This window comes from Trypanosoma grayi, assembly GCF_000691245.1.
Source record: "Trypanosoma grayi strain ANR4 Tgr_231_V1, whole genome shotgun sequence".
In the NCBI taxonomy this organism is placed as follows: domain Eukaryota; phylum Euglenozoa; class Kinetoplastea; order Trypanosomatida; family Trypanosomatidae; genus Trypanosoma; species Trypanosoma grayi.
Window position 1 is genome coordinate 10327 of NW_008825850.1, and position 11581 is coordinate 21907.

General features: G+C 55.8%; 9 protein-coding genes across 9 annotated transcripts; 4 read left to right on the forward strand and 5 right to left on the reverse strand.

Annotated features, from left to right (window-relative positions):
* Positions 1-994: 994 nt before the first annotated feature.
* Positions 995-3049, forward strand: DQ04_02311040 (hypothetical protein; the record flags this gene model as incomplete). Its single annotated transcript, XM_009311738.1, has 1 exon — positions 995-3049. The coding sequence occupies one exon, from the start codon at positions 995-997 to the stop codon at positions 3047-3049; it is 2055 nt and encodes a 684-aa protein (XP_009310013.1).
* Positions 3050-3274: 225 nt separating this feature from the next.
* On the forward strand, positions 3275-4807 carry DQ04_02311050 (hypothetical protein; the record flags this gene model as incomplete). The annotated part of the gene is made up of 1 exon (XM_009311739.1): positions 3275-4807. The coding sequence occupies one exon, from the start codon at positions 3275-3277 to the stop codon at positions 4805-4807; it is 1533 nt and encodes a 510-aa protein (XP_009310014.1).
* A 247-nt stretch (positions 4808-5054) lies between these two features.
* DQ04_02311060 (hypothetical protein) lies at positions 5055-5774 on the forward strand (the record flags this gene model as incomplete). Its single annotated transcript, XM_009311740.1, has 1 exon — positions 5055-5774. One exon carries the CDS (start codon positions 5055-5057, stop codon positions 5772-5774), a length of 720 nt encoding a protein of 239 aa, XP_009310015.1.
* A 200-nt stretch (positions 5775-5974) lies between these two features.
* Positions 5975-6775, forward strand: DQ04_02311070 (hypothetical protein; the record flags this gene model as incomplete). The annotated part of the gene is made up of 1 exon (XM_009311741.1): positions 5975-6775. One exon carries the CDS (start codon positions 5975-5977, stop codon positions 6773-6775), a length of 801 nt encoding a protein of 266 aa, XP_009310016.1.
* Positions 6776-7547: 772 nt separating this feature from the next.
* DQ04_02311080 (hypothetical protein) lies at positions 7548-7838 on the reverse strand (the record flags this gene model as incomplete). The annotated part of the gene is made up of 1 exon (XM_009311742.1): positions 7548-7838. One exon carries the CDS (start codon positions 7836-7838, stop codon positions 7548-7550), a length of 291 nt encoding a protein of 96 aa, XP_009310017.1.
* Positions 7839-9434: 1596 nt separating this feature from the next.
* Positions 9435-9695, reverse strand: DQ04_02311090 (hypothetical protein; the record flags this gene model as incomplete). Its single annotated transcript, XM_009311743.1, has 1 exon — positions 9435-9695. The coding sequence occupies one exon, from the start codon at positions 9693-9695 to the stop codon at positions 9435-9437; it is 261 nt and encodes an 86-aa protein (XP_009310018.1).
* Positions 9696-9739: 44 nt separating this feature from the next.
* Positions 9740-10189, reverse strand: DQ04_02311100 (hypothetical protein; the record flags this gene model as incomplete). The annotated part of the gene is made up of 1 exon (XM_009311744.1): positions 9740-10189. The coding sequence occupies one exon, from the start codon at positions 10187-10189 to the stop codon at positions 9740-9742; it is 450 nt and encodes a 149-aa protein (XP_009310019.1).
* A 523-nt stretch (positions 10190-10712) lies between these two features.
* Positions 10713-10949, reverse strand: DQ04_02311110 (hypothetical protein; the record flags this gene model as incomplete). The annotated part of the gene is made up of 1 exon (XM_009311745.1): positions 10713-10949. The coding sequence occupies one exon, from the start codon at positions 10947-10949 to the stop codon at positions 10713-10715; it is 237 nt and encodes a 78-aa protein (XP_009310020.1).
* Positions 10950-11165: 216 nt separating this feature from the next.
* Positions 11166-11432, reverse strand: DQ04_02311120 (hypothetical protein; the record flags this gene model as incomplete). Its single annotated transcript, XM_009311746.1, has 1 exon — positions 11166-11432. One exon carries the CDS (start codon positions 11430-11432, stop codon positions 11166-11168), a length of 267 nt encoding a protein of 88 aa, XP_009310021.1.
* Positions 11433-11581: the final 149 nt, after the last annotated feature.

An 11581-nucleotide genomic window follows, 5' to 3' on the forward strand; every position in this document is an offset into this window, starting at 1 on the left:
CTGCTTGATGCCCCTCATGGTGTTGCAACACTTCAACGTCATGTGTGCAGTGGCCCAACTGCCCCAGGAGAATCCTCAATCACGGGTATGATGACACCTCGACGCGGACGTGTATCTAACCACTAATCACTAATAAGATAGAAAAAGACAGAAAGAGAAGAGAGAGGGGAGGTAGGAGTGGGAGAGCGAAAGAGTGATTTTCCGGCTTTGGGTTTGCATCATGGGTGTTATATATCCATATATGTATATATAGCCTTGAGAAAAAGCGAGGAACATGCACACTTCAGATAACGCTGTAGTTTACTTGAGGAACAAGCGGTGGGTGACTCACGAATGCGCCTTTACAACGTGGTTTTTGGTAGGTTCGCTTCTCCCAGGGGTCACTTCTCTTTTTATATTTCTTCATTTCTTTTTTGTTCTTTTCCTGTTGTTGTTGTTGTTGTTGTTTTGGTTCTTCGCCTCTTTTATCCATGCGGTCGTCGCTTCCTCACCTCTACAATGCTGCAAGCTCTCCTGTTCACGCACATTGCACAATCGCGCCTACTCACAGACGCGTGCGAACTACGCCCCCTTTGTGCGTATGTTTCGCTCTCTTCACGCGAGAATGAGTGAGTGAGTGCGGCGGAAGTAGTGAAGTGGGCGGGTGACCGAAATTCGCGCATCACAACAACACGCCACAACCCAAACTAAAACGAAAAAGGGGTGCGGTGTCGTGTCGTGCGTCGCCTCATCACGCGCACCAATGCCACATGCACACACATACACACACAAATGTATATATGTCTATATATATATATATATACAATGCGCTTTGCTTCTTCATTTCCTTTCTTTGCGAATTGGATGGAAGGTGGCCTCTTGGGTGTGGGGTGTGTGTGTGCGTTTGTGTGTGCAGGAGCGACAGAGCGAGACGCAAGGAACAAGGCGAAGAAGAGGAGCTGCGAGGGTGGCGGTGTGCTAGCTGCGCATACGTACATAATCACACGAAACAAGGATGTTTCAGTGGTGTGGTATTTGGCTCAAGGCGGGCAGTCGCAGCGGCACCCCGAACATGGGCAAACTGCTGTACGGCAGGCGGAAGAACGCCCTTCACACGACAAGCAAGGCGAAGCCTTCTGTGGTGGGGATGCTGCTGCAGGTGCCGATGGCAGAGCTGCGCCAGGCAGCACGCCGCGCAGCCGGGATGCGGGAGCTCAACAAGGACACTCTCGCCGAGTTGCTAAAAAAGTGTCGCGCCGTCAACCGACTCGACCGCGCAGAGGTCGTCGTTGAGGTGGCCGACGAGATGCGTATGGCGTTGACGTCGTCACACTACTGCACACTAATGGCGCACGCGAATGACAACAAGGACTGGCAGACTGCTCTGCGCTACTGGGATCGTGCGTGCCGTGAAAAGAAGACAAATGAGAAACTACATGGTGCCTTGTTAGCCTCGTATCGCGCGGCAGGTCGTTGGAAGGATGCCGTGCAGCACTATAACGCAATGATTGAAGACAAGATGGTCCTTGAGCCCTACGCGCTTCACACTGTCATGAATACTTGTCGAAAGGCAGATGCCCACAACGTGGCGCTCTCTACATTCTCCAAGGCAGTTAGCGCGGGGGCCACACCCAACAGCACGGTGTATCTGGAACTCCTGCGATGCCTGCAGCAAGCGCGTGTGCCCAACCGGTGGAAAATGAGCTTGAGTATTCTCAACTCACTCGAGGGGAAAGTAGATATGACAGCTGGACTGTATAACGCCACCATGTCAACGTTGGGCGGTGCAGTCTGGGAAAAGGGCGTGGAGTTGTTTAACACAATGAAGGCGAAGAACGTCCAGCCGAGCAAGGAGACCCTCGCTACATTGGTGGCACTGAACCCGAATAATCTGTCACACACTGTGCAATGCATTGCAGAGGCGCACTCGCTCGGAATGCCTGTGACGGACGGCATGTACCGCGCAGTTCTCGCCAATCTCCTGCGTCTGCAGCTTGACCACGAGGCCGTGCGGTTCGCTGAGAGCGAGTACAGTCGCTGCACCGCCGATCCCGGAAACCCTGTAAACTCGTCCCTTGCGCTGAGTCTCGCCATCATCGACTCTCTCTTAGCGCACAGTCGTCCGCAGGAGGCTGTGTTGTTTTCCACCATCTTCGAGTCGAGGCTTGGAAATGTCGTGGGGGCCGCAACGCGCGGGCTTGGCAGCATCGGCCTCCAGACGCAACGTTGGATTGTTCAGGGCCGTGTTGCGGTTGTGGATCACAACGTCCTGCTTGACCCCCAGTTCGAGTCACTTCTTTCCCATTACGACTCGATGCTGGTGCCCTTCTCATCGGTCCGGCTGCTCGTGCGTCGGGTGCGGGAGGTGGCTGGCACGGCGAAGGGCCGCCACACCAAGAAGATGCTAAAGCGGCTCCAGGAGTTGGCGACAACTCCTGCACCTCTGCGCGTCTTGTCTCTCGCTCACCAACTCAACGCACACACGTATATTGTGGACGGGCCCATCACAAAAAAATCCGTTGAGTTGCTGCGGAAGGCCGTTCGAGAGGAGGAGAGCGAGAAAGAGCAATTGAAGGACAAGGACGCGCCGCTTCTGATTCGCAGGAGCGACGGTCTTCCCTCCGCCCTCGAGCGCTTCGATGATTCCCTTAGCATTTGTGAAAGGAAGGAAGTGGAGGCGATGGCTGCAACTACTATTGTGAAGGGTGACGAGTCCTCTGTTAACAGCAATAGCAGAGCGGCGTTGAAGAACCCAGAACGTCTGACGGCTCCCGAGCGAGTGCTTGCCGTAGCGGTGATGCTGAAGTCACTGAATCCTGACGCCAGTGTGCATGTTGTGTCACCAAATCCGGTGCAGTTGCAGGTGGTGACGAAGTGGAACGAGCGGTGTCCCGCCACGACCTTGACGGCGGTACGATACCCCGATGAGGTCTCCATCAAGGCCCCAGCGGAGGAGCAGCAGCAGCATCTTATAACAGACGCCGGTGATGAAGAGACGTTGGTGAAGGGAGAGAGGCAGCATAATCGAGATCTGCGCCCTGAAACGAGAAAACTATTCGTTCCGTCGTGATCGGGGTGTTGCATGAGGTGTCACTCTCTTTTGTGTTGGATACAAGAGGGAGTCGGGGTTTATTCACATGGTGTCTGTTGAAGCCTAAGGGAAGAACAAAGGAACAAAAAAAGTGACGCGAGCAAGATGCACCCTCATGTATGCGTTCTGGTAGTTGAGCATTGCTCTTCACTCCTTCATTCTCTTCCATGTACCCAATGAAATAGATGCGCGAAGCGGGAGCTCATGGACCATACGGGTGAGACGGCAGTGCAGGATTATCCAAGCTCCTTCACTGAAGAGTTTGTGCGCTACTGCCGCGCCCACCACCTCCCTCCGCAGCTCTTTCACGAGCTCGGCGACCTGCTGCAAGGAATGCCGCGGTATGTCCGCCTGCGGCCACAGCACGCCCTACTGCGTGAACACGCTGCGGAGGTTGACGAAAAAGTGGATGAAAGTCGAATCAAGGCCACGCTCGCTACTTCCTTTGGTACTAGTGTGACGAGCGTGCAGGCGGTGGAGTGGCTGCCGCACCCGTACTACTACGCTATCCCTCGCGGTGTCGCGGTGAACCGTGCTACCGTGTATCAAAGCGGTGCTGTGTCGGCGATGGACGCTGCCTCTGTGGCAGCTGTGGTGGCGCTACGGCCATGCAAAGGCGAGCTGGTGTGGGATGTCTGTTGTTCCCCAGGGATGAAACTGAGCCTCATGGCAGACGCCATTGGAGACAGTGGGGTGGCTGTAGGCACGGACATCAGTTTGGACCGCCTGTTTACTACACGATCCGTCTTAAAGAAGCATCGAACAGGGAATGTCTGCCTGTTCGCCACCGATGGAACTTCCTTCTCGCTGCGACGGGCCGCATCGGCACTTGACAGTGGGGCGTTGCCCCTGAAGAACGCAGGCAATGGATTGACGGTGTGGGAGGAGCGTCAGTTGAAGAGGTCTCGAAAGAGACGGCGCCCAAGCGTGGCAGATACAGAGGGTGCTACGACTACTACTACTACTGCTGAAATAGATGAATGCAATGAACTGAAGAATGTGACGGTGGTCTTTGCACCTGAAAACGCACGACAGCGCATTGGCAAGAGAGGAGAAATCAATGACGAAGTCCTTGAATTTGATCGCGTTCTCGTTGATGCTGAATGTTCACATGATGGGTCGCTGGCGCACATGTACCTTAGTGACGCGACGAGGAAGCCATTCGCCACCGACGGCGCGATGCCGGCGGTGATCTCAGGAATCGACAATGCCCATCGCATGCAGCGGTTGCATTTGGCTCCTCAGAAGAGCAATCAACAGCTGCAAAGCGAAAAGGATCTATCACCTCTGCTGCTGCTCCAATTAAGTCTCCTTCAAAACGGATATGAGCAGCTGAAACCAGGCGGCACACTGGTGTACTGCACGTGCTCATTTACGTATCAACAGAACGAATTTATTGTGGGAGAAATAATACGTCGCGTTAACTCCAGCGTTGAAATCCAGCAGAAGTACCGAGGAGAAGCTGTGTTGTGTCACCCCTTCACATATCTCCACGAAAAGGCGTCTCAGGAGTCGGTGTCGCCGATCGTGCAACTGACGGAAGCCCAAGTGGCATCCCTGCAAGAACGTCTAGAAAAAGTTGGGGATCCGTACGGCATTGTGTCCGCCACGCAGAGCGAAAACTATCTCGGCAGCACCTTCACGGGTGTGCGCTTCTGGCCCCACGCCTTTGCAACTAGTTTCCAGTTCATATCTAAGATATGGAAGAAACCGTTGCAGACCTCAGACGTCGTTTAAAAAATGCAAGAGCGTGTTTACGTTGCCTATAGTTTTTTCCATGGAAACTGTGTTTGTTGTCTGTTTCCCTCGCTCCCCTACAGTGTTTGTCTTTCTGTTTTTCTTTTTTGGAGGGGCGGGGGTTTGCGATGTGTCAGATGTGTGCAGTTTATTCTTTTCATCTTTCTGTTTGTGCGCCTCGTACACAACGTAGGTGTGGCAGATAATCCTCATGTGCCAGGGAGTGCGAGCCGCGTCGAGGGTCTGCATGCGGCCGCAGACCGCGCTGCTGCAACCACGCCCCGCCGCGCCGCTCGCCACGTCTAGCCAGAACCTCCACATCCAGAGTCTTTCATCGCTTATGGCGCACCATCAGCGCCAATTCCGGCGTTTGGCGTCACTGGTGAATGGGGCAGCCACTGGCGACACGGCGACTCTCGTTGCGTGTTCTGTTGTCGCTCACCAACACGCTCTTAGGACGGCAGAAGCGAAGGCAGCGGTTCCGGTATTCTGTGCAACGGGCGTGAATCACGCCCTGCACCGCCGCTTTAACGCAGGGAAGACGCTCAAAGGCATCCTTAGGGGTTGTGCAGAGCAGAATGCACTTGGCGTGGCTGCTGCGGGCGGTCACCGCTACTCTGCCGTCACCGATGTGTACTTGTACGCCTCCCTGTCGCCGATGTGCCTGCACAAGGGCAACGCCAACACATGCGGGCACGCAAACAACGCGGATGCTGTCGCCAGTAGTCCCGCGAGCTCTGCGGGACGCACTTCCGTGAGGGGGGCGGTGTTCCCCTGCCCCGAGTGCTGGTGCAACCTCACGGCGGTGGCGGCGATGCGGTGCGAGGACGGTGAAACGGAGCCGATGAAGTTGTTCGTGCACGCACACGGTGAGGCGGAGGCGGTGCGAAGTGTGGCGGTTGCCCGCGAGCGCCTCGCGCGCCCCGTGCAGCCCGCAATTGATGTCACGATTGTGCTTTCTGGCTAGCGGCAGAGGGACGAGTGGGTAGTTTGACACCTTGGCTCCATCCATGGGTGTATCCGTCCTTTTCGCTGCGTCCCCAGCAAAGTACTCTTTGTATCTTATCTTTTGGTCTTTCTTGAAGCCAGCAGGAGAGAGAGATCAAGGAAGTGGTGGTGAGCATAGCGAATATCGGGCGTCTGTGTTTCTGTGTGATCACTTCGGTCATGCACGCCACGGCAAGTTGGAACCACCTGTTACCTGAGCACCCCACTTCCGCTCCAGTGGCAACGAGGCCGAAGTTGCACTGCAACACGGCGAACAGAGAACACGTCGATGGTACGAGTGGTGCCGATATGACTCTAAGCGAATGGGAAGCGGAGGCAATCCGTCGATACAGAACACTAAGAGGCATTCAGACAAACGTGTCTTCACAGTGCGAGTACCTGTCGTCCAGCGCGACTCACGCTTCTCTCCTGCAGCTGATTTTGCACTCGAAGCTGCTTCCTATCCAAGATTGGCGTGAGTCTGCGTGGACAGTGGCTTCTTGGTTTCAGGGCCACGCATCAGCACCGCTGGGTTTGCTCTCCTACGCAGTTACCGATATTGTTTTATCCCATGAAATAGAGCCCTGCAGTGCCGCCAGATGGGTGTTGGATATAAGCAAGGCGCTGTTGAGCAAGTGTGGGACTCCGGCGTCATGTGCGACTGTGTCCTATGGTGATTGGGCTATCGCAGAAGAACTTGAGCGTTCCGCCTACACGTTGCAAACGAGGAATCCGTCGGTCTTTGCGAGCTTCTCCTCCGTGTTGCTTAACGCGTTGATGGACGAGGTAATTGCTAGCACGGATAAATCAGAGTTGTGGGGACTGCTGCCACTCTGTTTTCTTCTTAAACGCAACAAAGGCTTTGCATTATCGGTGTGGACGGGCGATGAGCAGCGGTATCGCACACGCGTACAGAGCGTCTGTGAACTGGGCCGTGTACTCCCCACGCACGTCGCAGCGGTCCTTAGTGCGGTGGTGTAAACAGAGAAGGGGCCGAGGGAGAAGTGATATCAGCTAACAGAACCGGGCAAATGTGTTTCGGACCTCCCTTGTCTGCCCCTCTCCCGTCTCCTTTCATCCCCGTCATTCTTCACATGCATACCCTGTGCTATGATGAATAGCACCCGAAACTGCATGATTCCTTGACTTATTTGCTGTAGTAACGAAGTGTTCACCGTGCGTGTGTCTGTTGTTCTTCTTTATCGCGCCCAGATCTGCCAAAGCAGTCACAAAGATTAGCAAAGTTTGGTATTGCGTGAAACGCAGGAGCCATTTTTATCTCGCCCGTAGCAAAACCTGGAAGCAGTACAGTGAAGTTCCCGCCCCCCTCTCATATATAACGTTTGAACCAGGCTCGCCACTACTACTGGAAACAGCAACGCCTCAGAAACACATGATGGCCAGAAGAATCACCGAACAGCGCGACAAAGTCGCAATTGTGCGTACGTTGCATGAAATCTGCAGGCGAGCCGAACTCGTCCTGATGGTCCGCTCCTTCCATAAACTGGAGAAGCACGCCAAGCAGCAGCAACAACACATGCATCTAAAACGATGTGCTGTCCTCTTAAAGCACCAAGCTATCAAGAGGACGGTAACCAGCTTTTTCCTCCGCTGGCTTAGCGACACACAACGCAAGGCAAGCATTCGATCAGGGCAGCGCGAGCCTCCCAAGATTGTGGTGCTTCCACGGAATCGAGATTTTATCAATTTGGGAATCAAATATTTTCTGCGGTGGCGCCTTTGGCTTCGACATTTACGACAACGCAAGCAGACAAACGTCGCCTTGCTCAAAGCCAAAACACAAGATGGAATCACCCATCACGCATTCTGCCAATGGCGCTGCTTTATCCTCCAACAGCAGACTCAAAGACTTGAGCAACAGGTGCACGAGCTCCGTGATGACAATAAACGTCTCGCTAGTCGTGTCTCTGAGATGGAGGTGCAGCTCATACAGGAGGAGGAGACCATAGACGGCCTCAGCCGCAATGCGGGACACCTTCAACAGTGCGCCGCTGTGCACCAATTGGAAATAGAGCAACTCCATGAAACGATAGAGGCAGCCATGAACAGTTTTGTAGAAACAAGTGCGAAAAAAGCTTTCACAACGACGCGAAGTATAGCGGAAGAAATGGCGCGGCGTGGCGACGACCTACCGTTGCGGCTGTTGTCAAGCTGTGAGGCCGCCTCGAAGGCGGTGGAGAAGCTGCGCAAGACGCTGCCCGACGACGCGGAGCAGCCGGAGGGTGCTTCAGGTTTTGAGGCCGTTACAGACGCGGTGTGCCGGCATGTGAAGGCGCTGCGCGACGAGCTTGCGAAGGGCGAACGGGAACTCAGTAGGCTGCGCGGCTCCGACGATCAGAGGGGGCGTCTGCTTGAGGAACTGCGTGCGCACGACGAGCGGTGGGTGCCTTCGGTGAGGCGCTCGGCGAGGACGGCGAAGAGCCACCACGCGAAGCAGATTGACGGTGGTGACTGGGGGACGGTGCTGCAGCGCCGACCCGCGGAGCTGCGGCGTGCGATTGTTGCCGACGCCGCGGATGCGTGTCACGTGGACCCTGAGTGCATCGTAGACGTCACCCTGGAGCCGGGTGGGGCTCTGGCGGTGGGATTCAGCGTGGAGCACGACCCCTCAGTGACCCCAGAGGAGCTGGCGAAGCGCATCGACGAGTACCCGTTCCGTGCAGCGAAGCGGGTCTACCAGCGTCGCGCGGCGCCCAAGGACGGACTGGACTTGCTGCAGGAGCAGCTCGCGGAGAAGGAGCGCGAAGTGGCGGCGCTGCATGCCTCCATGGAGGACGTGGCCACAGTGCTCGAGAACATGGGTGCTGTATCGAGCAGTGACGAGGCGCGATGCGCAGCAGAAGAGATGGCGCGGCGTGGCGACCGTCTGCCGATTCGGTTGCTGGCAGACTGCGATGGCACCGTGAAGGCGATCGAGAAGCTGCGCGGTACGCTTTCAGATGACCTGGATCATCTAGATAGCATTGGTGCGATTGTGGATTCAGTTTGCTTGAAAACGAAGGCGATGGAGAATGTTGTCGTTCAATTGAAAATGGAGTTACGCATTCAAAGTAGCATGACGGTGTTTTTGCGTGATTTTGTTGGGGAGGGTGCCGTGAGGATCATGCAGCTGGCGAACCACGAGTATATGTCAGATACCCAAAGCCTGGAATCCACGCGGGACGCCATACGTCACCCGGTGCCCCACGAAGTGAGTAAGACCAGTTGTACATTGCTGGAGAAGGTACTGGGGAAGAGTGATGCGGCAGATGTCGTGAGAGATCAGCTGGCTGAGGAGAAGAGAGCGGCGGTGGGTAGTCCCTCTACAGCAAGCGCCCTGGAGTCTTTTCAGGACGCGCTGAACCAAGTGCACGAGACTCTGATGGGATGCGAGGATCTTTTCGCCGAGCAGCGCGAGGTGGCTGAGCATGAGTCGAAGGAAAAAGATACTCTTGTTGCCGCTGCTTGGGACGCCGTCACGGTCCTACAAAACTGGACGTCTAGAGGTGCGCAGCGACCGCATGAAGACGCTGGCGAGCGTGTATTGACGGCGGATTTGAGGCAAGAGTGCAACGAGGCCGCAGATGCTCTCTCGCGGATGCGGCAAATACTCAGTAATGAGACGGCGGCGCTCCATAAATCACAGCAGAGCTCCATCTCTGAGCTGCACAGTGAAGGACTCATAACAGTGCAGATCCCAGATATCGTGACTTACAACGACCTCGTCAAGGCTGTGCAGAGTCTGCACGATCGGCATAAGGAGGTGGCCGCGGCGTACGAGAGCGTCTACGCGGAATTCCGTCGCTACGTCCCTGACTCTCCTGTCACGGCTAGCCCTAGCAAACACGTCAGTTTTGCCGCTCCCGCTGCGACGGCCAAGGCAGGGCATCGCTCCAGGCATGATCCCGTGGAAAGAGCGGAAATGGTTGTCCGTGCTGTGCGCAATCACATCCGCAGCAAGGGTCTGGAGGTGAAAGAACTGCGTGGGGTTATGCGGAAAGGCATTGAGGCCCTCGGTGGCTCCACCGACGACTTAGACACCGACGATGAATCGGTGGAGCAGGAGGTGAGTGCAGCAAAGAGCGCTGCGGTGGGTGAGAAGCTCTCATCGCTGTGCTGCGAAACTGGTGACGCGATCGAGAACGCCAAGACCGTTCTGGGTATGCCAAGTGATGGGAAGTTCAGACTCGCGGACATGATACCGAATCTCAAGGAGAAGATGCAAGAGTTGGAAACGGTCAAGACAGAGTCCGCGGCGCTCGTGCGAGAGGTGTGCGGTGCCTTCGGTGACGACTGCACCGACCGGGCGCCAAACTTTCTGCGGAGCTTGAAGCCGAAGCGAAAACCGGTGCCGCTGCGTGTGGAAGAGGCGGCGGAACATGCTGACGACTCCATGAGGCTCTCCTCTGTGCGTCTCAGCTCGCCAGTTGTAGCCTCGCGTTCTGTGAGCCCGGTGTCCCTGCGTCCAGATGAGCAGATCCGGCAATTGCGAAAGGAGATATATGATAAGAGTGACGAGGTGCGGGATCTTCGTGGCGCGTGTCGAACAATTGTAAGTCTTCTTGACGGCTCCTACGTGGAGGGCGAGGAGAGGCCGCAATACAGAGGTGATCTCGTGGCACTTCTTATTACTCAAGCGGAGGACTTGAAGCGGGCGAAGCAGAATGTAGCGGAGGTTGTTTCCAGCGATGTGAAGAAGGATACCAGCGTGGGCAATCAACTCTCCATACTCGCGTCACAGGTAGAGTCATTGCGCGTTGGTAACCAAACTTTGAAAGAAGAGCTCACGCAGCGCAGCAAACAAGGCTGCCACTTGCTGAACGACTTCACGGCGGAGTGCGAACACCTCAAGACTCTGAACAATGAACTGCAGGAGCAGGTGAAATCCATGGAAGAGGAACGCCAGGCGAACAAGGAACTACGACAGTTGCGCGCCAAGGGTGTGATGGAGTTGATGCGGTTGCAGACTGCAAAAAGGCATCTCCTTCGAAGGTTCATGATTTGGATGCAGAGTGTCGTAGCGTCGCGCAGAACAGAGATGCGAGGCGCCACTGAACAGCAGCGAAGGCTCTCCTTTGAGGTGGTACAGAAGCAGCACCAGCAGAACCTGCTCGCTAAGCTCTTGGCAACGACCCTGCAGGTTCTGCCAGGGCATCTTCACCGTGATGCCTGCACACTTGACGCAGAACTCATGTTGATTCAGCGCGCACAGAGTGAGGAGGGCGCGGCACTCGAGGCATTGGTGCAGAAGCGCGTAGACTCCGCGCAGGAGTGGGTGCGGTCGGCGGCAAAGCTTCTATCAATGGTAGCGGCACTCCGCACGGAGGCAGCAGCACTGCGCCACACAGTAGCCAACGCGTGGGACAGGCAGTTACGAGAGGTGTATCGCGGCACCTTGACAGACGCATTCGCGGGATTTTCTGCCGTCGACGAGGATAAGGAGATAGAACGAGCCATCCTTCACAGGCGCGCTCTGGACCGTGAGGAACTGGCGCGTGCTAACAAGGAGCTGACGGACGACATCATCGATCTGAAGGAACATCTTGCCGGTGCGCATGACTTTATTGCCGCGCAGGATGAAAAAATCATCAGACTTCAGCGGGAGAACAGGGACCTGCAGTTGAACAGTGTCCTCCATGGTGGTGGCGATGGCACCAGTGGCGACAACAAAAGTAGTAGTGCGGTGGCTGGGCCTGCCAGTGACGCGCGCCGCACGTTTGAGACGGAACGCGCCATTGTCGCAGCAGCAAAGCGGCTGGCGGTGGAGGCTATCAACGCCATGGCGGG